The 27,119-nt window shown below is 39.6% G+C and overlaps 1 protein-coding gene and 1 long non-coding RNA gene across 3 annotated transcripts in view; both read left to right on the forward strand.

Moving 5' to 3' along the window:
• Positions 1–15,201, forward strand: part of MAN2A1 (mannosidase alpha class 2A member 1) — a 177,561-nt gene extending 162,360 nt beyond the window's left edge. For both annotated transcript variants that reach the window (XR_014838488.1, XM_003123823.7), the window contains 3 exons: positions 768–962; positions 10,740–10,850; positions 12,414–15,201. Coding sequence is in view for 1 of the 2 variants with exons in the window: in XM_003123823.7 (XP_003123871.5) it covers positions 768–962; positions 10,740–10,850; positions 12,414–12,566 (459 nt within the window). In the remaining variant the exon portion in view is untranslated. The remainder of the gene's footprint in view (positions 1–767; positions 963–10,739; positions 10,851–12,413) is intronic.
• A 305-nt stretch (positions 15,202–15,506) lies between these two features.
• LOC146405672 (uncharacterized) lies at positions 15,507–17,183 on the forward strand. Its single transcript, XR_014838495.1, has 2 exons — positions 15,507–15,585; positions 16,642–17,183. It is a non-coding gene; the product is annotated as an uncharacterized LOC146405672 (long non-coding RNA).
• The last annotated feature ends 9,936 nt before the right edge of the window (positions 17,184–27,119 follow it).

Consider the following 27,119-nt stretch of genomic DNA (forward strand, 5'->3'; position numbering starts at 1 on the left):
GGTATTACTGGTTAAAGGTTCTACTTAGTCATTGATTTAATTAATTGTATATGTTATCTCCATATGTATATCCCCAGTCTTAGTAGACTTACTTAATATTTGAAAATGTGTGATAGCTGTTCTTTCACACATGTACTAGTTCCTATTTTTAGAATAAAGTGAAGCAACTGATAATGATTTTACCAAATTTAAAGAAAGCAGATGATCAGGATATGCTACCTGTGTTATTTTCAGACCTTATTTATCCTGAGTTTTTTTTTTTTTAATCCTATTATTGGATATTATTTATAGAACACAGCTTTGGATCAATATGTAACAGTCTAATCAAGTGTATAAGTGAATCCATGAGAATATAATGGATAAAACCTGAGGAAAAGGGATAATATTTGATAATGTATGTGGTATTTGAATGTCCCAACCCATCGACTTTGAGAGTCCTGTGGTAGATTGAGACAGAATTTCCATAAAAGTTGTACCCTGTCCTAAAATGTTTGTGGAGAATGTCGTCAGGATGTTTAGTTTTAAAGCAATGGGAAAGACCTATTTCTACACATGAGCATTAAGTCGATATTGTTTTCTTGTATCGTTTAGAACTGCATGTGGTAATCCACTGTGCATTTTCTAAGACTTATTTATAAAATAGAATGAAACTAGAGTACGCATATATTTTTGTATTTCTTTCCTCCTTAAGCCCTGTCTGGTCATTCAATTAACATGATAAGAACTGTAAGCACATAACTCTTAAGCAATTTTGTTTTTCTTACTAGGAAGAAGAAAAGAAGTCGGTCAGTTATCCTTCCCTCCTTAGCCACATAACTTCTTCTTTCCTGAATCATCCTGTCTTTCCAATGACAGAAAAGGTCCCTGTGCCCACCCTTCAGCTGCTGGGTGAATTCTCTCCATTAATGTCATCTTTGCCATGTGACATTCATCTGGTTAATCTGAGGACTATACAGTCAAAGGTATATCTCAAAATATATCTATAAAAAATGACTTTTTATACTATACGTCGTATAGGGGGTGGGAAGAAAAAAGAAATGCTGTAGGTTTTACTGTGCTTTGAGGAGTAATTAAGAGGACATCCCCTTTAGGCAACATCATTATACTTTTCATTTGACTGTTGCTGTGTAGTTTAGAGCATGTCCGAAGACTAACTTATTTTATTCTCCGAAAAGTTTTGTATGGTGAGCAGGTCAGGGAATATCAGCTTCATTTTACAGACAAGGAAGCTGAAGCTGGCCTCAGGTCACATAATTAGTGGGTGAGAAAACCAGGCCTTAAGATCAGCTGTACTGGCAGTTTCCTTTTGTTTCTCCTTGTTAGCCAGTGTTTCACAGGAGTTAGAGAAATAGAAAGCATAATGTTTAATTATTTCTGTACCAGAGGCTTTGTACATTCATATCTTTTCTCCTAGAAATACAAATGTCCAAAAAAAAAAAAAAAAAACCTCAAATCTTTTCAGTAAGAAACCAACTCTTCAGGAGAAATATAAAGGTATATTAGAGGAAGAAGAGCCAAGGGAAGTTTTTATTAGGTGTGGATTTTTAATTACATTGAATTGCTTGAATTTACTTATTTGCCTGCTTTTAAAATCTGAGGCTACTTTGAAAAGAATAAAAGATTAGACATTTGTCTTCATTTTTATATGTTGCAGAGCTATGTTGATATTGTGAATTGACATACACTTAGTTGGAAGTAGTAAGTGGTTATGGATTCTATGGGAAGTATCTTTTAATAAACAGTCTAAGTGTGAAAAGAAGATAGAGTGAGTAGAAAAAAATGTTTAGCTTAAGAACAAAGAACTGAAGTGCACCAAAAAAGGAAGAATCAGTGCCTACAAATTTGGATATTTAGGGCTTTAAAACTCTATGTCCAAGATGAAGAACTTATGTCTGACTATGTAAGAAAATTCATATGACTAGTAATAATGAATACAAGTGATTGTTAGAGGCCTGTGTTTGTATCTCAGTGTCAAAAGGCCTTGTTTGCTCACAGGATTTATTTCATGCCTGCTAGGTGTCAGTTACTCCTAAAGACACTAGGGGTACAGTCATGGACTAAACAGACAAGAGTCCCTGCCCTTCCGGAGCTGTGATTCTTGTGGGAGGAGAAAAAATAATGAAAGATGAAAAAATAAGGGAACGATATGTTAGTGATAGGTGTTATTATGAAAGGAAAAAAGGAGGGAAGGGCAATTCTAGAAGGTGATTTGAATAGGGTGTTTGGAGAAGGCCTTGCAGAAAAGGTGATAGATAAGGCAGTAAATATCTGAAGAAGGTCAGGGAATAAAAGACTTGTCCGGATTTCTGGGGGTAAAGTGGTCAGGAAGCATGACAGACAAAGAGATACTGTATTGGTCAGAATGGAAGCTTACTGAGACCTGGGCCTTTTTTTTTTTTTGATGCTTTGCTTTATCCCTCTGCCCAGAAAAGAGCCCGCACCTAGTAGGGGCTTGGTAATAATTTGTTGACAAGTGATGCTTTTGAGTGTTCTAAGATTCTGCTATGGTCTTTTGTGGGTCTCCTTTAACGTGAAAAGAATACACTAGAGATGGGTGGACTCTCTCAGGAAACCTGTCATTAACTCGTGGACTAAAGAGAATGAAAGGATAGAGTGGAGGGTACCAAAGGTTCTGAGCCTCAGGCTGCCACCACCAGGCCTGGACAGGATGGTAAAGAGTGTAAACCAGCTGAAGGACCTTAGCTATACCTTAGCTTCACTTCTAGATGATTCTTTCCCGTGGTGGTTTTCTGAAAGCAGCCCCAGCTGACTCTGGAATCGGTGAGTGTAGGGTTTTACCCTCTACAATCCAAGAACACAATCTGCTTGTGTTCCAGATGACCTCTTTTTTTGGTTAGCTGTTCCTTTCATTCTTCCTTCTACTGGCTCTCTTCCTGTCATATAAATCTAATCGCTTTCTGGATGAAAAATCCTGTTGCCTACTGAACTGGTTCAGACTCAGGGGCAGTCAGGCCCTCTGCAGTCTGGCCTCCACTGGCTGTGGCCACCTGGCTTCCCATTGCCCTTCTCACCTGTGAACAGGTGGAACACCTTCACTCCCTGTCAGCTGCATGACTGCAGCCTCAGCTCCCATTTATGAGATGAGCCTGATATCACACGCCTGCTTCAGGCCTAGTGTGAGAAGCATGAAATAAGACTGTTAGAGCCCTTTGAAAACAGAAGTGCTTTGTAGATACACACTGCTGTCTTGATACATGCGACCTCAGGTGCAAACTAGCGTTTTAGCAGAGACGATAGAAAGCAATTTAACAATTTGATCAGGAAGAATAAAGATTGAAATGCCTAACCAGAGGCATAGGTTAATGCCTAACCACATGAGCAGAATGAAATATTTAGGGTTGTGTTGCATTTTCCTATCAGTTGGTACCAGTTTTGTGTTAGTCTTTGACTATTAGCACATATTTCCTTTTTTCTTGTTTTTTCTTGTTTTTTTTTTTTTAAGTTTCTCAATGAATTTTATTACATTTATAGTTGTACAGTGATCATCACAACCCAGTTTTATAGCATTTCCATCCCAAAACATTATACATTCTCTCTGGACTTTTTTGGGGGCCATATCCACTGCATACAGAAGTTCCTGGGCCAGGGATCAAACCCACACCACGACAGCAGCAATGTTGGACACTTAACCAGCTGTACCACAAGACAACTCCTTGTTAACACTTATTTCTAACAGTTGTTTGAAAACTTAGGGGATTCTTTAAAAATTGCTCTCTATCCCCTAACCTCTGATAATAGGAAAGTAATGCTTTTTTGTTTGTTTATTTGTTTTTTGTTTGGCTTTTTAGGGCCGTACTCGAGGCATGTGGAGATTCCCAGGCTAGGAGTCAAATTAGAGCTGTAGCCGCCGGCCTACACCACAGCTCATGGCAACACTGGATCCTCAAGCCACTGTGCGAGGCCAGGGATTGAACTTGCGTTCCCATGGTTAATAATCATATTCATTTCCACTGAGCCACAATGGGAACTCAAGGAAAATAAGCCTTGAAGGAAGTCTGATAGAGACATTGACTGAAAGAAAGCTTGGTACTTAAAAGGAGTGAAGTATAATTCCATGGTTACACTCAAAGAAAGACAAAAATAACTCAGTAATTTTGAAAAACCTCTCCTCATGATTCTAGAAATATTGCTGAGTTTTCTCCACTTATTAAATTGGAATGAAGAGTAAAGGCTAGAGAGATTAAATGATTAAAATAAAACTACCCAGCAGTAAATGGTAGAATCGGAACCCACACCCAGGTCTTCTAAATCTGGGTGCTGCACAGGGCCTCAGAGGAATAGGATTTGACTTTTTAAGACTTACTAAATCTGTTCCTCAGAATCCAGTTTTTCAGAAATTGTTCTATATTGGTAGATGAGGTTTTTTGGGGTTTTTTTGTTTTGTTTTGTTTTTTGCTTTTTGTTTTTGACCACAGCATGGAGTGGCTTGATGTAGGATCTCAGTTCCCAGACCAAGGATTAAACCTGGGCCGAAGCAGTGAAAGCACCAAATCCTAACCACCAGGGAACTCCCCATGAGTTTGTTTTTATATAAGCATCTCTTGCTTTTCTACTTTATAGATTTTTTTTTTTCTGGAAAAAAACTAATTAAATGTCATATATTTGTACTCAGATGAAGCGGGGAACAGATATCTCTTAAAACCTTACCTCACAGCATGTACAGCCCAGCATGCTCCAGCCACTGCCTAGGAATTTAACTTTCACATCCTAAATGCCTGGCCTCCAGCTCTCATTTCTTTATTACCCTCTTTTCTTGCACTATCAACAGCTCGAGATAAAAAAAAAGAAACTTCTATAAAGGTTTGAAACTAGGAAGCAGGAGTACCACTCAAGTGCACTAAACAGGAAAACCATGTCATCTGGAAAGGGTAATGATTAAGGGAGAAGAGAACCTTGGTAGAGAGGATGCTGGGAGAATCTCATGAGAGGATGGATGATAGTCAGAGTTCTGTAGGCTAGAATGAAAGAGTCAGCCTGGAATGCTGATATTCCAGGGGCGAGTCAGAACTGTTCAGCTAGGCTTCATGGAACCATTCTGCCTTGGCTTTTTGAACAATGATGCGTAGTTCAGCTTGCTTTGCAGATTATTTCCACTGCATGAATTTCATGCTCAGACATTATTTTAATTATTTATTCATAGATCTCTCGCTATATATATAAACATATATAAACATTTTATGTTTATATAACATTATATATATATATATATATATATGAAACATTTAACTCTTTATTCTCCGTGAAATTTATTTTGACTTGTTTAACAATTTCCTACAACTTGTAAACCAGTCATTTCAACATCAGCACCACTTATTGAACATTTTCTCTCCCAACTTGTTTACAGCACCCCCTCCTTTTCTTATAAGAGGCCATTTAAGGTTTTCACTTTATTTTGCCTTTCTTATAAGAATTGATTGGTGCTTTATTGGTCACCCTAGCTTCTGGAAAGGTAAAAATTATGGGGGGGGGAAATGGCCTCAGTTATACATATCTGAGAACAAGCATTTACCTTCCCCTTTCTTTCTGTCATGCTATCTTGTTGATTAAAACAGGATAACTGTTATTGACGTTTTAATGAGTGCCCTGCAAAATGAATTTCTACTGGTTATTTCCTATCTCAGGACTTAGAATGAGATTCGCTAACCCTCCCAGCTGCCAGAGTGCACTGAAATATGATTGGTGTTTGCCATTTTCCAAGAATCTGAGAGAGGTAGAGGAATTTTCCCACCAAGTGTTTAGCCATGCCTTAATCTACATACAGCTTACACATCCTCTGAGAAGGGTGGGGTCACATTCTTGGAGAATTTGGTCAACGGTATGACCCCTCTCTTCCTCAGCAAACAATGTGTGCACGTACACCCTTGACCACAGTCTCTGGGAGGTACGGTTTCATGAACCTCACTTTACTAGTGAGCAAGTCCCGTTTCTTTGGTGTGAGACAGGAGTAGCTCAGCTCCCCATTTGCAGATTTCTCATCCACCTCGGGATAGGAGCATTTGCCTCTTCTTTATCTTAGGAGAGACTATCAACATGTGTCTAATTTTCAGAATAGCTTTAAATCCTGTTTCAAAATGGGATGAGTGGATGAATGGGAAGGTTGTGGATGGCTAGAAATGATCATTTCTATATGTTACTTTCTGACTAGGTTTTGATAACTCATGGTTTTAGCTCTGTTGAAAGATTGATTAAATGCTCCCTTTTCCCGGAGTTCCCATTGTGTTGCAGGGGAAACAAATCTGACTAGGAACCATGAGATGGCAGATTTGATCCCTGGACTTGCTCAGTGGGTTAAGGATCTGGTCTGGCCATGAGCTCTGGTGTAGGTCACAGACGAGGCTCGCAGGCTCACATCTGGCGTTGCTGTGACTGTGGTATAGGCCGGCAGCTGGAGGTCCGATTAGACCGCTAGCCTGGGAACCTCCATATGCCACACGTGCAGCCCTAAAAAGACAAAAAAATTAAACATTAATAAGTAAATACTCCCTTTTTCCAGCCTCACATCAGAGAGGTGCTCTCCTTTCATTCATAGCCTTTGTTGCAGTAAGTCAAAAGTGATTTCTTCTTTCCTCTCCGAGCTAGGTGTCTCTGAGCACTAATCTGCAGCTAGAGCGGAAGTGGGAGACTGTAGCTGTCAAAGTACAGGCTTAGGAGCCAGACCTCCTGGGTTTGGGTGCATTCCCTCCACTTGCTGGCCCGGTGTCTTTGAGCAAGTCACTTAATTCTCCAAGTCTCAGTTTTCCTCGCTGGTGACAAGGCAGTGGTAATAGTACGCACCTTAGAGATGCTCTGAGTGGATTAAATGAGGTGATGTTTGTAAAGCATTAAGAGCAGCATCTGGCAGGTAGTATGCACTAAGTGCTTGACAAATAAAGGTTCTCAATGGTGATCCTTCAGTCATGAGCTGTCGTTACTAATAATGAAGTAAAAACGTTGGCACTTTTTTATAAATTGGAGAAGGTTGACGTTTACTGCCAGAGTAGATCTGGATGTCACTTTGACTTGTATTGCTTATACAGTTGATTACTAATTCCTCAGATTTTTTCAAAACAGTGTACCTAAAATTGTCTCCATGTCAGGCGTTACTCTGCGTGCTTTCCATGGGCCTTACACACCTCTCACTACAACACTCTGAAAGTAGGCACCATTTGTCCCCCAACTTACACAAGAGGAAACTAGCTGATCGAGGGATGGTGGGTAACTTTTCCAGGTCATGCAGCTAGTAGTTGGTGGTGCTGGGAGGCCCACCCCAGCGAGTCTGACTCCAGATCCCCGCGCAGAACCTCATTCTGCCTCTTGCATGGGAAGAGAAGGAGAGTGATAGTGCTGAAAAGGTGAGGGAATATACTGCCTATTTTCCTCTTCTCTATGCAGTAGTAATGGGACACCCATAGAAGGAAACACCCACCCTTGGTGGGGAAAGATCACCAAGGGCCCTTGCAGAGACATAAGTGAGAGTTGGTACTTGAGTGTGAAAGGGAGTGCTTTGTGAAGGGGATGTTCCCAAACCTGTAAATACAGCAAGGCACCTTGTGTACCCCCTCACCTACTTCAAAGGTTGTTGCAAAACAAAATGAGTTAATCCATGAAAAGCGTTCTGCCCGGGTCTGGCACACAGCAAGTGTTCAGTCCAAGTACGTTGCAGTTACTGGTACTGCCATGGTGGTTGGCCCTGATGCTCAAAGGGGCACTTCGTGAGTCTAACCTAGTTCCCTGAATTTTCACAGGTTAAGCGATGTACCCAGTCACGTAGCTGGTTTGAGGTGGAACCAAACCTTGCTTCCAATCTGGTTTTCTCTAAGGCTGATGGCTTTGTTTTATAAGTTAGATTACTTTCCCCCTTTTCCGCCAGTAACTGGAAAAATTTCACAGGCCCACCGCTTAGTCTAGGAGCCAGATAGTGGTTTAAATAAGTTCCCTGAAATAGGTTCTACAGTGGATTTTCCTGGTGTAACTTTGGAACATCCAAGCAGGGATTCAGCCCCAACTGTGATCTGAACTGTTTTACAAAGACACTTAATTTGAAACTCACCCAGTACAGTGCTTGGTGCAATTTCACAATTTGTAAGTTTTCTTCCCCACCCTCCCCTACTCTTCTGAGGTCTGGTTGTTACTAACGTATTAATGAGTATAAAAAGAGGTCTTTCAAAATTTGTTTATTCTCCTAGAGCATATATTGTGACTACTGGAAGGTATCTGTTTTCCTGCATACATATGCAAGTTAAATTCACAGTTTTCCTACTTTGAAAAACAGTTTTCTTAGAAATAAAATGCCTAGCCAGACTTGGAGACTGAAAAACTGCTGCTTTGCCTCAGGTATTTTTTTGCTTGAAAACTGATACTTTCATGAATATTTGATTTTTTAAAAATTACACAAGATGATTGCCATTTCAGTTGGTGTTTTATTCTTATGAAAAGTGATGCAATTTTAATTTTTAGAGAAAGTAAAACTTTTTCCCCATCAGTGAAAATTAATTTTTCCGACTTTAATCTCTACTTTTGCACTGCTTGTTTAAATCTTTTATTGAATTCAATGGCAAAATTCTGAAAATGTTTCCCTTCCTACTTTTTTTCTCACCTTCAATCCGCTGAAGGCCTTACATATTCATATTCCAAGAATAATTGTGTTGCAGGAATTTTAGGAATGCCTGCTTATCAGTGGTTTTTTAAAGAATGGTCTTGTGAGTTAAAATGGCCAAATGCTGGAAGTTGCTGGGTTAAAGATGTGTCTATGCCTTAGCTGTGGCATAGGTTCAGTCCCTGGCCGGGAATTTACACATGTGCAGGTGCCTTCCCCCCCCCCAAAAAAAAAATGGCCAAATGCTTTAGGTTAATAGTGATAAGTGCTTTGGGAGTAAATAAAGAGATCATGTAATCTGTGAATTTGAATCAAGACTCTGTTATAATTTTGATATATAATTTGCAGCTTTCCTGATTCCTTAGCTACAGAGTTATGATGTCCATAAAGGAAATTCATGAACGAGAAGTTAAATGAGAATATTATTTAATTTGTAACTATTATGAAAATAATCACAATTTATTTGATAGATGATGTTGATAGAAATAATAATATACTGAGGGCTTCCTATGCTTCAGACCCTGGGCTAAGTCCCCTTATACTGTTTCATTTCCTCTCTTTTTTTATGGTAAAGGAAAACTGTTTTGCTGAAATCAGCAGTTGGTAAATTGCAGAACTAGGATACAGATCTTAGGCTGTGTGACTCCCAGCCCAGATTTTGAACTACTCATTTCTACAGCTTCTGTACTGACACATTCTGTCCTATAAACTGGGCTACCGTATATAGTATTTTCCAAGGCTTAACCCACACCATAATGCCGTGAAGGCGGTAGACATGCGTTGGCTCCATTTTACAAATGAGGAGATTGATGCTTAGGAAGAATAAGGGACTGTCCAAGGTTTCATAATTGGTACAAATATCCTTCTGGAGATCTCGTGTATGGAATAAATAAAGGGTTTTCTTATGTGCTGTTTTCATGCTATTTTGGGACTGTGCAATTGTTCAAAATTTCATTAGGAATCTTTATCATATGATTTCAACTCGCTATGTGTATCATGTGGTCCTGTGATGAGTCAGAATTCCTTAAATGACTTTCTTCTCTCCCTTTAAACAAAATCTTAGCAGTACCACTGCAAAATACCAGTGTAAAATGTCATAAAACAGGTTATTGCAGCCAAGAATCTGAGATGAGGACAGTTTTAAGTGTTTCAGTAACATTAAAGTCAAATCAGCAGTGGGAATGCTGGCAGCTACTCAGAAAAGATATCTCTATAGCACATTAAAAATGCTATGCCCTAGTGAGGATGACCAAGAACCCAGGCTAATTCATATCCGTGGCCACAGAAAAGAAAAAGGGACCAATTCTGTTCACGGTCTCACTACAAAGCAGCATGTGAATAACTGCATTTCTTAACTTTTCCAAGGATTGTGCATATATTTTGTTCATTATAACCATCTTCCCAGCTTAGGAAATATAAAATATATTAAAGAATTGTAATTTTTAATATCTAAGGACTTGAACTATTCATGACATTGTTACGTAAATGAATGTAAGACATTTTACTGCAGGAAACTGTATGCTGAGTCCTGTAGCTGACTTGTCATATTTAGTGATTTCCTTCTTGCCTGCGCAAGAAGAATAGCTTCTGTAATGTGAATTTAAATGATACATCAAACTAGTAAATGTGGTTGGCTTAGCAAGTGATAAGCATAACTAATTCAATTTGAGTGTCTCTTATTTAAAAATAATGAACCAACACATTAAAGATTAAAAATGTTAATGCAATTAGCAAAAATTAGAATTCAATAAAGAAACATGTTTCAGTTTTAAGTTGGGTGATTCATCACATCATTCAGTGAACAGATAAGGACCATATTCAGGTATACTCTATTCAACTGATGGGTTTATTAAAAATAAATAAATAAAACAGTATAGGACATGTAGACAAAAGGAAACCCAAGTGCTTAGGAACCATGGAAGAAACCAAGGCCTGAGTGACTTAACAAGGACTCTTAGAACATAATATCACCTGACTCCGTGTGGGGAGGGAGGATTGCAGGGGATGGTCACAGTGAGTGTGGAACCTGAATGGCCATGGGTTTGCCTGAATTCACTTTTAAATAAAGTGGGCATTTGTAGCTTGGGGGTCGCTCACATCACAGGTGTGCGGTAGAGTCAGTTGACAATCTGCTCATTTGCAGGTGGACGACAAGCATTCCAACGAGGCAGCCTTGATCCTCCACAGGAGGGGCTTTGACTGCCACTTCTCCAACAGAGACACAGGGCTGCTTTGTTCCACTACCCAGGGAAAGGTGAGCAGAAGGCTTGTTTTTGCTTGCCCCGGGTTAGCATGCTTTGAAATCCTTGCTTTCTGTACATACTCCTGACACTGAGATGTTCCTTGCCTCTTCATTGACTTGTTTCCTTCAACTTCAGATGAGCTCAAGTTTCCCTTTCTCAAATCTCAGTCTCTTCTCCTTGTCAGTGTGAAAATCCATAGGCAAACATACACATTTGAGGACAGTCCCTCATCTCATCAGTTCTCAGTTCTTCCATGTTCAGCCTGCAAAGCATCTTCTTCTCATGCCACCCCCCTATCCATCTCTCTCAGACATGCTCTTGTGTGATCTAGTTCAGCAGAGGCAACCACAAGCCCTGCAGGGGCTAAGGCTAGTTTTATAGTAAAAAACCCAAGGCAGCCTTACTTAGCTCCAGCTCGTTGTTTCCCCAGGGGGAAGACTCGGGGCTAGATCTTCTGATTAAGCAAGATTTGTACAAGTCCATACTTTGCAAATCAAACAGATCCTTGGGTTGACCACTGCTTGCTGGCTGTGCATTTCCAGTTTATCTTCAAGTTGGTCTTGCTGACAGTTCTCATCAAGCCTCTCCTAGGGAGGAAGTGAACCTCCAGTCTTACGCCTCTGGCACTGAGCAGCCTGTAACTCAGAGAAGACAGTTGGGTCGATTCTAGCACACAGACAGTTCTGCTCCACCAAGTCAGCTCAGATGACCCAGCTCTTCTCCAAAACCTCATAGACCAGACTCAAGAGATTCATTTCCAGGCCTACGAAATTAGTATGTGCATAAGATCCAAAAAGAAAAGAAAAGAAGGTAGGGGAGACCTAAATCTGCTTGAATAGATAAGCTTCTCCATTTCTTTTGCCTCACTCTGCCTGTGGTTGGTGCTAAGAAAGCACTGTTACCTTTGTTATTTGTTTCATTGTATTTGCACTCTACCTTATTATCAATGTGAGAATATTGGGTTGGGAACATGTGTATTCAGACATTAAGATGTTGAGTCTTAAGAAGCTTATACAATCTGGAGAGACATACTAAAATTACCTGCCAGGGGTAAGGGTAGTATTTTCCAAAGAGCCTCCCTCCCCACTCCCCACTTCCCCCCGCCCCCACAAAGGACTCATGGCCTTGCTGGGCCTTCCCTGTGGTGCCCTGTGTCCTATCTCCCAACCCTTCCTGCACAGGGAGAAATGGTGGAAAAGCACCGCTGTTAGGTGTTAAGTATTGTCTGAAAGAGGACATGGATGTGTTTAAAGCTTCTTGGTCCATAGATGTCCCTTCTTTTATTGAACAAGCGGCCGCTGCACATGGTATGTGCTCACGCAACCGAAATAGAATGCACAGGACGCCTCCCTCTCCTGTTTCCAGTTTCATAGGTCTCCCTTCAGGGATAGTCTTCATGTCAGGAATGTACAGCTGTATTTAGTTTCCCTCCTCTTCCCTCTTTTTTTTTTTATTAAAAGGGAAAGGCCAACATGCCATTTCACTTTTTCTCATGCTGAATATATAGATGCACTGCTAATCTTTAAAGTTGCTCTAAACATGCAATTTTTTTTTTTTTATCATTTACTTTTTAGATACTGGTACAGAAACTTTTTAACAAGTTTACTGTTGTAAGTCTCACACCTTCGTCATTATCCTTGATGCACTCACCTCCAGACGCCCGAAATTTAAGTGAGATCAGCTTGAGTCCCATGGAAATCAGCACATTCCGAATCCAGTTGAGGTGAAACCTGGCTTTCCGATTTGGATTGGCAAGCATTGGCTTTTACACGCTTCTTGGTTTGACGTGCAATAAAGAAGCACATTACTTTAGCTTCTGGCTACTGTGAGGACAAGAATCCTGTGATTTTTTTTTTTTTTTTTTTTTTTAACCAGTGCGGTAAGGGAAGAAAAAAACAAAAAGCCATGCTGTAAACTAGTTCTTTTTTTTAAGTTCCTTCCATGAACTATCAACATCAGTATGAATTGATGAAACAAATGAAGAAATGTCTAAAGACAACCTCTCAACAGATCGTATCTCAGGTTAAATGCTAACTAATTATATCTGTGTTGGGGGTTGTGAAGAGATTGCTGTAAGTATTCGTGTTGCCGACCCTTCATTACTTTTACAAAAAGACCCATTTTTACCAAAATGGAATAAAAAGTTGGTGGGTAATAGCTAATGGCCAAAATGGTTGCAATCATTCATACATGTTAGAAAAATGTTACATGTTGTAATATATGGAAAAGTGCAATCCATCAACCCTTATAATATACATCAGTGATTTTACATGTTTTTCTACCACTCGTACCACTTAACCCCTCCCTTCCTATCCTTTGTAAGTATTTCCAGAATTAGCAGATTTTAAATCATTCAATAGTAGAAAAAGAGGCATATTTTCATTACTTGACAACTTGGGATAGGTGCAATTTATTCCATTGTTGCTAAAATAGAAGAAGCAATTCCATAGGTACCATAACCTCTCTTAGGTACCACAAGGTGTCTTTTTACATGGCTCATTTGAATACAGATGTTCCAAGAAGGGGTTTTCTATTTAAAAATTACCATATCAAAATAAATGTGCCTTATTTTTTTTATAAGTCTTGTTAAATCTTTTGGTGTCCGTATTACTGTTTAGGGAGTGGGCGAGGTTGGGGGGAAGGGGAGGGTGGGTACTTTCTATGACACATAAATTGTATAAGTTTTGCCTGACAACGCTGGCCACATTCTGATCTGTTTCATTAAATTTGTGGTGATGTTACTTTAAACATTTTGACTCTTTGAATGTACTGAGATGTCAGAAAACAAAACAAGGAAGAAAAATATCATTGACTAAAATATGCTGCTGCCAAGGAGACTGCAACTTGAAGCAAGGATTTTGTAAATGCAGAATCCACATACTGTTTCCCTTTCACAGAAGTTAACCATTTTGAAGAGAATGCTTTAAACTAGACCCTGTTTGGAATCCCACTTATATGTAGCTCATCATAATTTATCTTATTAAAGAATGTGTTTGTTCAGTGAATTCCAAACTTTTGTGTGTGCTAACCTCAAAGCGAAGTTCTAAACCTATGTGCCATTACAGTACTTTTGATAAAATTTATTTGGGATCATTGTTAACTTGACATTTAAAATAAAAGCACCATTAGCCACACTTAGAATATTCAGTTTTAGCTTAGAAAGGATTCTTGACTACATATACTTCTGAAAGTTCTCTTTGTGGTAACTCATAGATCAAGTAATATCTGATTTTAAACTTCCACTTTACCTCCTACCATTCCAGTTTCTTCATATAGAAATAAAACATAATTTCTGTTTTATCATGTCGTCTGATTATCACCTGGATTTTCAGTCAAGATGCAGCTCCTAAGATTATTGTTATGTTAAATTCATAATTGTCTCTCGCCTTTAATTATTAAGGATATAATACTAGTGTTGGGAAAGATTACAAGGGAGTAATTTCATGCAATAAACATGTACTGTAAGTTTCCTTCCTCGTTTTGGAGGGATAAACAACTTTTAAAAAAGTTTCCTTTCTGTGGACATCTACAGATGTTAGGATTACCAGAAGCAAATCCCAGGAATAAGATCGGTATTTTCGTTGCATCTTAAATATCAAACCTTCCTTTAGGAGTACACTGTGTTCTGTGATTTAAGTGGGTGTGCTTAATTGTTCTGCAGTTTCTGATCAGTTGAAATTAAAAAAAAAAAAATCTTGATGCAATAACAGTGGTTTTGCCACTTCTGGTTGTTTGCGGTGGATCTGTCCCATGTTCAGTCCGGATCTTCTTCACTGTGTTGCCACCTGCTGCTCACAGGTGAAGCTGAAATTCTCTCAACCAGTGAGTTTCTGCTTCTTATTTTTAGAATAAATCATCAGGGAAATGAAGAGAGAATGCTTTTGCTCTGGGTTGTGGTCAAGAGCTGATTGAATAATTTAGTGTCCCTGGCACACACTAAAAATCGTGTACTTCAGTTGTGATCTCAGTGGCATATTTGTTTGCTTAGGTTTTACTATGTTCATTATTGAAGATACTGCGTTGACCAAGTAGTTCATTCCTTTCTCGCTTTTTTTTTTTTTTAATTTGGGGTTATAACTGCAGTGTTTGAGAACTCAGCATCCTTGTTTTCTACAAATACTGACTGAAACAAAACACTGTAAAATGTGTTGTAAAACATTGTAATTACCTTCCCCATGTCTTTGTTGTATTTGTGCTGAAATGTTTCACATTCCTTTGTCTGGATGAAAAACTTTGCTTTCATTTTGATTATGTTGCTTACCTTGAAATCAATAGGTTTTGATATTTTCTCTTGGAAGATTTTATATCTTTTTGGGAATATGTAATATAAGATATCTAATAAAAGATAAATCTTATCATGTGCACGGTCCTCTAGAGTAGTTCTTCAGTCCTATTTTGTACATAAGATATAGTAAAACATTTTAAGGGGTAGGGTGAGGTAGTGAGGGCTTCTTCTTTTTTTCTGTCCTGTGTGAATTGCTCCTTCTTCAGGCCAACTCTAGTTAGAAAAGGGGGTTTTAAAGAGCAAATGACTGACAGGACAGGGGTTGGCAGTGAGTTTCACGCCTGGATTTGGGGTCACCTTTGAGGTTGGAGTCTAGGAACCTTCCTGTAATGCCATGCCTGTGGGACCTTCTGAACCAATTAGGAGAGGTAGATTGTAGTCAGATTCCATATCTTCCAGGACAGAGATGAGAATGAGCTACGACATGAAGCTGAGAGTGTTCACCTGAACCGATATGAAAGGTAAGGTTTGTTGGAAGAGTGGGGAGTGGGGTCTGGAGACTGTCTGCCAGCCCACTGGCCCAGCCCAGCACACAGCTTAGAGCTTCTATTTATTTATTTACTTAGTTAGTCTTTTTTAGGGCCACATCCTTGACCCATGGAGGTTTCCAGGCTAGGAGTCCAATCAGAGCTGTAGCTGCGGGCCTATACCACAGGCACAGCAACGCAAGATCCGAGCTGTGTCTGTGACCTACACCACAGCTCAGAGCAACACCAGATCCTTAACCCACTGAGCAAGGCCAGGGACCAAACCCGTGTCCTCGTGGATACCAGTCAGGTTCATTAACCACTGAGCCATGACGGAAACTCCACAACTTAGTGCGTTTAGAGGCATTCCTCCAGAGCCAGGAAGGTGGTGAGGGCAGGGGCGGGTGGGGATCAATATCTCAGAGGTACGATTGGGTTAGCCTGGCATGCTGACTAGGAAGTTTGGACTTATTTTGGGCAACCTACAAAGTAAAGAGGTTAATCCATATGTAATATGGATATACCAAGCTATAAACACCTAGAGACCTATTAATAAAAATACTAATTTTATTATCAGTGAAGATTGTTTTTGGCTTTATAATATTTGATTATCAACATGTCAAAATCACTTGAATATTAAAACTAGTAAAAGAGTTCCCTCGTGGCTCAGTGGGTTAAGGACCTGGCATTATCACTGTTGTGGCTTCAGTTATAGCTGTGGCTCAGATTTGATCCCTGACCTGGGAACTTCCACATGCCATGAGTGCAGAAAGAAAAAAAAAAAAAAAGTTTTCAGGGTGCTTGTGAGTAGATGTGATATATGTTCCCATATATCCTATATAGAGAACAGCTGAAGAGAGATTATAATGGACAAGACTCCTTCAGTGTCCACCGGCCTAAGCAAAAATAGGTAATTTATTGTTCCCAGTAACTAGGGAGCAAGGGTAGACAGAGAGCACTTCAAATACAGCTGGAACCAGCTCTAAGGTGATGTCATCCAGGATGTCTTTTCTCTTGTTTTGTTTGCCTCTGAGCTGTTCTCATTCTCAGGCAAGGACAGCGCGTTCGATGGGAAGTGGCTGCCCGTGGACCCGGACTTGCATCCAGCCTGCTTAGTGACCCCAGTGGAAAGAGTACCTTTTCCAGATTGTCAGCAGATATCCTGGGATTGACTGGTTCATATGATCATGATGGTGGCTAAGGGTAAAGTGAATCATGGACAAATTGGGTGTAAAACCATGCTCCCCTCACCCCCTACCCTGTAGAAAATGGGATCCTTCAACCAGAGAAAATGGAGATGGATACTAGCAAAATACAGTGGAAATATATTGCCGGGAAGAAACAAATGTGCAAATTTAAAGAAAGCAGAGAGCACACTTACCTTCAGATTCAGGAAAGGTTCCATAGAAGTGGTAGACTTGGGATAGTTCCATAAAGATACATTTGACTTCAGCAGGTGGAGGCAATATGCATGTTCTCCATGAAAAGACCAGAATGAGGAAAGACATGGTAACAGCAAGACTAAAGAACTAGAAATAGTTCCTTCTGTTTGGAGCAGCACTGGCCAATAAAATTTTCTGTGATGACGACAAGGTTCTTTCTACATGTGTTGTCCCTTATGGGAGCCTCTAGCCACATGTGGCTCAAATATATGAAGTGCGGCTAGTGCAGCTAAGGAACTCAATAGCTTATCCTAGTTGAATTAAATAGGCACGTGAATCTACAGAATTAATAGTGGCCTGCAACATGCAATATGTAGGAAATACAACTAAAAATGCAAGTTTCAGGGAGTTCCCATCATGGCTCAGCGGAAACGAATCTGACTAGCATCCATGAGGACACAGGATCAATCCCTAGACTCGCTCAAAGGGTTAAGGATCCGGTATTGCCATGAGCTGTGGTGTAGGTTGCAGATGTGGCTCAGATCTGGTATTGCGGTAGCTATGGTGTAGGCCAGTGGCTACAGCTCCAATTAGACCCCTAGCCTGGGAACCTCAATATGCTGTGGGTACAACCCTAAAAAGACCAAAGGGAAAAAAAAAATTCAAGTTTTGGGCACATTGTGCTACAATCCTGCTATTGAGTGTGTTCCTCAAACCAGAAGCATTGGCCTTACCTGGAAATGTGTTAGGAATGCAGAATCTCAGGCCCCTCCCCAGATCTGCTGAATCACCATCTACATTTCAGCAAGATCCCCAGAGGATTAACATGCGCAGGAAAGCACCAGACTAGAACATTTTTCAAGAAGTAAATTCTCTCATGCCTGTTAGAATGGCTCTTAACAAAAAGAAAAGAAATACGTATTAGCAAGGACATGGAGAAAAGGGAAGTTTCCTACATCCTTAGGATTATTCTTCTTCAGGGCTTTGCATTTATTCCCTCTGCTTCAAGTATTCTTTCAAGCCTTTGGGTTCTGCTTGCAGGTCTTCCAGTGGCAGGCTCCTTGTTATTCTGATTTGGTTCATTGTCACCTCAAGAATCTCCCTGGACCGGCCAATTTATACCATACCCACTTACACATCTTCACTGAGTATTTTACCTTGCTTCTTAGCAGAGCCAAGTGTGAAATGATGTCAGTTTACCCTCCCCACTGGAATATAAGTGCCCCTGATATCAGGAAACCCAGTTATTTGTTCAGCCTTGTCTCCCCACACTTGAAACAGCAGAGGTTCAGAAAATATGTGTTCAATAAATTGATGAAAATGTTTATCACTGTTAAATGCTGAGAAACAAAAATTGCAATTTTCAAACTAGAAGGCTGCAAGGTTCCTTACATTTGAATTGTATTTGTCTGTTGATGTTATTTTCATGCTTAGAAACCCTCAGGAAGGTCCCATTACCAGAAATTAAAGATGTTTCCAGCTGCATTCCTAATTTCCCTAAAGGATGTGACCTCCTTATGAAAGAAGATATTGCAGTTGCTTATCAACCCACCACTGTCCCCGCCCTGTCTTCTTTCCTAATGAAATCCTGATTTTATTCATATACCAGACAATCATGAGCCTCAGGAGGTGAACTGTGATTGGTCTAAATTAGTCATGATGATTTCCTTCTCTAGGCTTGATGAGTGATTTAGGAATTGACTCGTGACACAGTTTTGGTCAGTGAGCTGTCATGGGAGGTTGGTTAAGGGCTTCTGGAAGTGCACTCCTCCTTCTTCAAAAGGGGAGAGCTTCTCCTCCTCTTGTGACAGTGTTCAAAGGCAGCTTTGTGTAAATGCTGGTGCTGGAGCTGCTGCAGCCATTTTGCAACCCTGCAGAGACAAGCCTGAGGACAAAAGTCAACTGGATGAGCAAATAAAAAATGAGTAGAACTTGGATCCCTGATGATGCTGAGCAAAAAAAAAAAAAAAAAAAAAAAGCTGCTAAATAAACCAACTCCAACTTTCTTGTTCTGTGAAATAATGTCACTTGAGTATTTAAGCCACTTCAAGTTTAGCATTACATTACAAACAGCTGAAGGATTTTAAAGTGTTGCTCTTCACCATTGCCATAGCACCATGCTCTCTTGTTTAGAGTGAGTGCGTGTGTACTTGCCTGACCAAAACTTGGTTGTAAAGTCAGTTTCTCAGAATACAGCCTCTTACTTTGTCCCTGTTGCTCCCATGACCTTACCCATTTGCTCAAAATGTTGAATAAAACTGTTCTTGATTAATGGTATTGTGTGGAGATTTTTTTTTTTAAACATCAGATGAGAAAAAGGATTTTTAAAAATTCAAAATGAAGCCAAGATATGGGTGCTAGCAAAATGCCTTAAGATTGCAGGGTTCCTCCAGCATATGCACTCAGAGAGTGTGTCAGCCCAAATGTGGAATTGGATGTGGCTCCTGTGTAGTAAGGTGACCCTTGCAAATTGTAAGCTCAGTCTGCAGGACTGGGCAAAGAGGACCAAAGGGCTGGAATGGGAGCAATGAGTTGGTGGGGGCTAGCTTCTTTGAAGTATGTCAGCTAACTCTTTAAATATTTTAAGAGTTTTTCCAAATAGAATTAAGTAAATTTCTGAATCTGCAAACCAGGCAAAGGAAGGAAATTGTAACAGTGCTATTTTAAAGGGCGTATTTTAAGGGCCTTGCATGGAGCCTAGTGTTCTTGGCTTCCATGCTCTATGTAGCTTTCCAATTTTTTATTCATAAGCTTAGCCTTAGGGCTCATTTTCCAGTCCCAAATCTAAATGGCAATGCTAGCAAGCAAGATGTGTCTCTGGAGTATGGGTGTGTGAAACTCTTACTAAACCAAATGGAGCCTTCATTGGTTGGCTTTCAGAGCAAGATCTGAAGTTTCAGGGAGGCCTTTGTTTTGATCCCAAGCTCCTTTCTGGAGCAGAAGATCAGAGCACGTGCCTTTCTTGGGATGGATGTCCTTACTACATGCAGGATTGAAATCATTTAGGGCTGGCTGTATGGAATTGAGTTTTTAAAAAGGAAAAAAAAAAAAAAAAGCTATTTGATTCGTGTGCTTATTTTGTCTTTCTAAATGGATTTTTAGTTTGTTGTTTTTTGGGTTTGGTTCTGTTTTTTGTTTTTGCTTTTTAGGGCCGTACCTGTGGCACATGGAAGTTCCCAGGCTGGGGGTCAAATCATAGATGCAGCTGCCAGCCTACACCACAGCAACAAGCAAAGCAGGATCCTAGCCATGTCTGCAACCTACACTGCAGCTCACAGCAACACTGGATCCTTAGTCCACTGAGCAGGGCCAGGGATCGAACCCACATCCTCATGGATACTAGTCTAATTTGTCACCGCTGAGCCACAATAGGAACTCCCTCTAAATGGCTTTTTAAAGTGCAGTTAATAAGATTGCTTGAAGTTTAAATCCACTTTCTTCAGAAAAATCTACAAATGTATCCTCATTGAATTTGTGTTCCCTTTAACAGAGCCTGAAGAAAATGATTTTAGATTTTGCGTTTTTGATAAACATTAATGGAATTTGTCTTTGGGGTAGGGTACCTGTGCTGGGCATGGGGTGGGGGGTGATTGTAAAAAAATCTTGTCCTGCTATAAAGGGAAGAAATCCTGCATGGAGTTAGGGTGCTGTAAGATAAGAGGGCCATGTTGACATCAGTGGCACAAACGATAGATGCTCCGAACACAGAAAAGGGAGACTTTGCTTCCATCTGGAGTGATGAAGGGAGGAGGAGAGGAGGTGGGAAGACGAGCGGAGCCTGGAAGGATATAAGCATATCACCAACTAGATGTGGGAGAGGAGCTTGTCATGACACCAACAGCGCAAAAACAGGAAATCTCATGCTGGGTAGAAGCTTTGTGACGGGAAAGCTTTGGAAGTTATACTGGAAATATTTTTGTATAATTTAAAGGCTCCCATAATCTGTATCTTGACTTTGGACTCTGCAGAAGAAAACGGAGATGAGGTAGTAGGAACAGTAGTACTGATTGGTAAATATGTTAAAAAGGTGAAAAGAAAGAAGCCTGTATGTAGTTTTCAGGAAACCTTAATAATTGCCAGTGAGATCATGAAGAAAAGAATGCATGTATCCCTGAATTTGTGGGGGTTTTTTCATTGCAACCATGTGATAATTGATTAAGGCAATTATGAGATGTAAATTTCTTACGGATGAGACTGTTGACTCCAGAGCTCTGTGGTGGTTTTATTATTAGTGAAATAGTGACTTCTCATCTAAGCTTGGACAGAACGGTTTAACAGGGTCCTGAAGTAACTGTCTCCGTTCACTAGTCCAGACTAGTCCAGAGTCAGTCTACTTCAGTCGGTCTTCTTTAATTTTTCCACTCTGAACTCTAGAATGTTTGCCACCTAGATAAGTCGTCAGAGAATTAATTCGACACATTATTAAAATACTTTTACCTTTTAAATGATCTCGTTTTAAAAGTTAGTGGAACCTTGGGGTAATGCAATCTCTCCGATCTCTGTCATTGAAGTGTAGTAATAATGAGGTTTTCTAATTCAGTGAAAACTACATCAGATGAAAGACTAGCCCACCTTATATTGAACCCCAGCCTGTTTGCCTGGTGAGAGAGGAGTGAGATTTCAACGAAGTCGTAGCCCCAATTCTTGCAGCTTTATCAAGTTTGGGGAGAATGGAGTCCCTTGGATTACAACATTTCAAATTAGAAGGGAATGCAAAGGGCAGGTGGCACGAGGAGAAGTGATTGGTCTCTGGAACCGTGCACCTGGCTTCATTAAAATATCTAGAAATAAACAATGAAAATGAAAGCTCAATATTTAAAAAGAAAACTACCTATTTAAGCACCTGATCTCACAGAGCCAGGAGGCTGTAGGAGTTCCAAACTTGCCAGGGTTCCAAATAGAAGGCAAACTGTCTGTCTCAGGGCTGAAGTCTGGTAATGCCATCTGTGAGACTGTGACAATCAGCTACCCGATAATGTCCATAAAGCAGTGGGGGCTCAGGGCGTCAGGCAGATAGTGTCAGGGGGTGAGGGAAAAGAAAGGATAATTGCATGGTGATTCCTTTTTCTCTTCCTTTTTTAGAAGGCATGGCCAGAAGGAAAATATGATGATGATAATAACGGCCAACATTTATTAGGTGTCATATGCCAGGCACTCTTAGGTATGTCTTATAGCCACCCTATAAAGGCATTATTGTTATTATTACTATACCCATTTTACAGAAAAGGAAAGGGGAGTTTAACGAGATTGAATTCCAATCTTGGTCTTTAGGGGGTCTGAGGACTACAGTCCACAGGCCAAACCTAGCCTACTGTCTGTTTGTGTAAATAGAGCTTTACTGGAACACAGTGATAATCACTTGTTCCATACTTTCCGTGGCTGCTTTATGGCTACAAAGGCAGAGTTGAGTAGTTGTGGCAGATACTATATGACCCACAAATCTGAAAATATTTGCTAATGGTTCCTTAGGGAAAAAAATGTAGACTTTTTTTATCTCTGTTGAGTCCACATAATGGGGAACCCCTAGAATTTTCACTTCAGAGAATATTATGGTTATAAAAGAATGGAAAGTGTGGTAGCAGTAGTGGAAAGAGCACTCGACTGGGAGCCTGGATATCTAGATTCTTGTCTTCACTTCTGCAAAAAGTAGCTGTGGTACCTTGGAAAAGTCACTCCACCTCCTAAGAAATATTTTTTCCTGATCTGTGTATTAAAGCCACACTGCCAAGTTTCCGAATCAAAGGGTTTCCTAAACACTTTTTCTGGTTTGCAGAAAGCTATTTTAACTGATCAAATAAAATGCATTTTTACCAGTTCTCCATGGCAACGCTCACAGCTCTTGCCAAATAACCTTTTGAAGTCCTATTTCTGCATATTTGGGGCATGGCACCTTTGGGTAGAAAGATGTTTGAGAGTGGGAATAGAATTATCTGTTTAGTGCAATTTGGGTTTTTTTTTTTTTTTTTTGGTGTGTGTGTGTGTGTGAACATCAGTGTTTCCTTCCCCTGAAACCACCTAAGTCCGAAGCTTTCTGTAGGAAGATTGAAGCCTTGATGTGAAGAATAATATATATTAAAAAAAAAAAATCCCAAAAGGATTATGTGAAAACTATTGAGCTTCAAGCTGCAGGTCAGCATGGACACTCCTACACGTTGTAGGTTTCAGATCAGTGCAGGGACTCGTGAAACAGGAGTCTTTCATGGAAGGACTAAGACAAGAAATTTCTTTAAATCTCAAGAAATCTTATGCTTTGGCCATCTGTGGTTAAAAATTAGTCCTGTTGTAGCTTTGCCCTGAATGATTAAGAGAAAAGGATTTCTTAGGAGAAAATACAGGCTGCCTTGTAAGAAATGTCTGAATTGTCATCTTACCCAAAGAGGATTTGATGAGAAGGCTGGTGACGGGAGCTATATCTTGTTCCAATACTGCATCATGGTGGTTTAAAGCAAGACATGTGTTTGTTCGGTGATCCTATCTATTTAGAGTCGGAAGATTTGGAGTGGGAGCAGGAAGGAGATAATTTGATGTATATCTTTGAAATCAACCTCAGTCAAGTTTGAGTCTGAGAGAAGCTGTATGCATATTTTAGGAATAGCAAGACATCAGATCTTGATGCCCACCATTTGGGAATGAACTTCACTTGGCTAATATCAGCTATGGTCTGTTGGGTGTCAAGTTGGAAAAGCACTGCACAGACTGAGCCTGATCTCTTTGATACAGGCATTTGTAGTGGGTTGGATGGAGGATCCCAGGAGATTTGCCTGTGTCCTAATCCCTGGAACCTGCTAATGTCACCTAAAGTGTGAAAAGGGCCTTTGCAGATGTAATTAAATTAAAGATCTTAAGATGAGGCAGATTACCTGCATGGATCCTAATCTAATGCAGATATCTTTATAAGAGACAGACTGGAAAACACAGTAAGGAGGAGGCACAAGATCACAGACCCAGAGAGTAGAATTATGCAGCCCAAGTCAAGGAACACTGACAGCTACCAGAAGCTGGAAGAATCATCTGTAAGAGTCACAGGAGGGTCCTTCTTTGGATCCTCTGAAGGGAGAGGGACCCTGCTGACAGCTTGCATTCAGACTTTTGGTCTCCAGAACCGTGAGAGAATGCATTTCTCTTTTTTCATGGGTTGTTTTGTTGTTGTTGTTTGTTTGTTTGTTTTAATAGCCACACTCGAGTCCTATGGAAGTTCCCAGGCCAGGAGTTGAATCTAAGCCTCAGCTGCAACCTACAACCTATGCTGCAGCTGTGGCAATGCCAGATCCTTTAACCCACCGCATCAGGCCAGAAATGGAACCCACATTTCTGCAGTGACCTGAGCCACTGCAGAGACAACACTGGGTCTTTAACCTGCTGTGCCACAGTGGGCATACTAATTTCTACTGTTTTAAAGCACCCAGTTGTAGTCGTTTGTTATAGAAGGCTTGGGAAACTAATACGGCACTCCAAGTACATCTCTCCCATCCATCCCACAGCCTGTGTGGAGAAGGAGAAGCACGCAGGGCTTCCCACCTCCCCCTTGGGATCCTGTCAGAGAATGAAGGGCTGCGGGATTGTGCTAATTTGTGGCAGACACTTTGCCAAAATGAGAGAAGCACAAAACTAGACATGAGCCACTTCCGTATTGATTCCTTCTGTGGGATTACTTATCCACCAGCAGTTTAGAATAGGCTTGAAATAAGCACTGGAAAATGCTTTTAGAGATTTGCCACCATTTACCACAGAAAGTTACTCATCTAGTTCCAATCAATCTGAGTAAACTCTTCTCACGATGAAATGGTTGGATGCTTGTCAATAATGGAGCTATGAATAATTTTCTCTTCCTGGGAACTTCTAATTTTTAGAGCACTTATAATATGCAGATCAATTTGTACCCTCTTGTCTCATGATAACTCTGTGAAGCAGGTCAGGTAGGTATGATGATAGATCTTTCAAAGCTGTACATCTTCAAGCTGGAAAACTAATGAAGGACCTTTGATTGAAAGATAATTTTTCTTGATCTGATGCCCTGATCATTGACTTAATTTTTGGGGATTGACTGGACCCAACACAGACTTAATAAATTGACAATGTATTTACCTGGATGTGTCCTTGAATAAGACCAGGATAGGGGAAGGTTTAAAGAAGAAAAATAGAAATTTGCCTTACCACACAATGAAACATACAGATATAACATCTCATACAGAATATAATAAGGACTGCAATTCATATTGTTGGTAAGAAGGTAGAATATTCAATGAATAGCATGGTTTGTATTTGGAGAAAAATAAAATCATATATCAACCTCAAACACACATAAAAATTATTGGCAGGTTTAAAAATTGCAAAAATTAAGACTATACATATAGTATAAAAATACAGGAGACTATTTGAATCATTTTGGATTGCAGAAGATATTTCTATGCATGGTAAGATTTTGAGAGCTGTAAAAAAAAAAAAGTTAGACAAATTTGATTATTAAAATTAAAAGTGATATGGCCAAAGAGGCAAAGAGGTCAGAAATAGAATTAAAAGAAAAATAACATATGGGGTAAATATTTGCAATATATGTGTTATTAATATATTCAATAGTTTTGGGGCAACAACTATGGCCCAGACACTGTAGCTGGTGCTGGGAACAAAACATTGAATAAGGTAAGTATAGAACAGACCTTGTGAAACTTTTGGTTTAGTGAAGAAGGAACCACATTCAACAATTTCAAGTGTAATGAGTATTATAAAGGTCACATCTGGATGCCATGGGGAAGGATATTGTGGGTGAGTATTGACAGACATGAGTTAATATTTCTAATGTATAAAGAACTCAGGGAAGTCAATAAGAAAAAATTAACATAGAAAAATTGACAGTGGATATACACTGGAAATTCCCAAATGGAGAAATATGGTTCACCAATAAATATATGAAAACATGTTTATCCTCATGCAAACCAAAATGAGTTCAGTGCTTTATCAGATTATCAAAGAACAAAATGAGTTACTATAAAAACTGCTAATAATGGGCTGTAGAGAGTTGGGAACGCTCACAAACTTTGGTAGGAGTGAAAGATGTGGAAATTCTGGTGATGCATATCAACATTAACAGTTTAAAAATGTGTCCCTCTTTTCAGAGTGTTGTGAACTGAATGTTTGTATCTCCCCTTAAATTTGTATGTTAGGCCCTAATCCCCAATCTGACGGTATTTGGGCCTTTGAGAGATAATTAGTGCCCTTGTAAACAGATATCAGAAAGCTTGCTTTCTCTTCCTCCAAAGGCCACACACTAAGGAAAGGTCATGTGCGGATACAGCAGCTCGTAGAGTGTTATGCAGCAGTTGATAGGGTGACCTCTTACATATAGACATGGAACTATGTCTTAAGATATTTTGCTAAGTGAGAATTACAGCTCAGTATGTATACCATGACCCATTTATGTAAATAATATGTATAAAAAGAGTTATATGCAATCATTTATTACATGCTACAGTATGCTAAGTACTGTGCTAAGTATTTAAGATAATTTACATCACTTACTTCATTTATTCCCTGTAACATTCACATGTGATTAGGTAGTATTGTTATCCCCATTTTACAGATAAATGATTGAGGTCTAGGAGGTTAACTTGCCTAATCACACAGCTAATAAGTGGTAAAGCTAGAATGTGAACCTACACTCTGAATTGTTACACTCTGGATAAATATTCAAAAAGAACAAACATCAACATTTGGATTAGGAGTAGGAATAGGAATAGAACTATTAGGGCCTTTGATATCTTGGTATTGTTTATTGTGTTTACTGGCAATATGTTGTTAAAAATTGAAAAGTTCCCCTATTTTGGAAGAAAAAGCACAAAAGAGTTCATTCTTTGCCTGCCTCTAAGACGATGTTTACATTGGGTAAATTGTTGATACTGCCACATTAATGCAACATACATTGAAATCTGTCATTTAGGATCACTTCTTAATCAATTACTTCATTTGTTATTAGAAAACCAATTCAGTTCTAAGTGAAAGAAATATTTAACATCAATTATTTTTTCTAGAAAACTTGCAAGACAAGGAAAACTCTAAACTGTCAAATCTTGGATTAATCGTGGATTCCTTGTTTGCATTATTCAATTGGACACAATTTCTATGCTAAGTCATTTGACAAGCATAGTTGTG

This window comes from Sus scrofa, chromosome 2 (assembly GCF_054392235.1).
Source record: "Sus scrofa isolate SSC_HxYL_T2T_F1_AM1 chromosome 2, Sscrofa_HxYL_maternal_Yorkshire_Landrace_v2.0, whole genome shotgun sequence".
Classification (NCBI taxonomy): Eukaryota; Metazoa; Chordata; class Mammalia; order Artiodactyla; family Suidae; genus Sus; species Sus scrofa.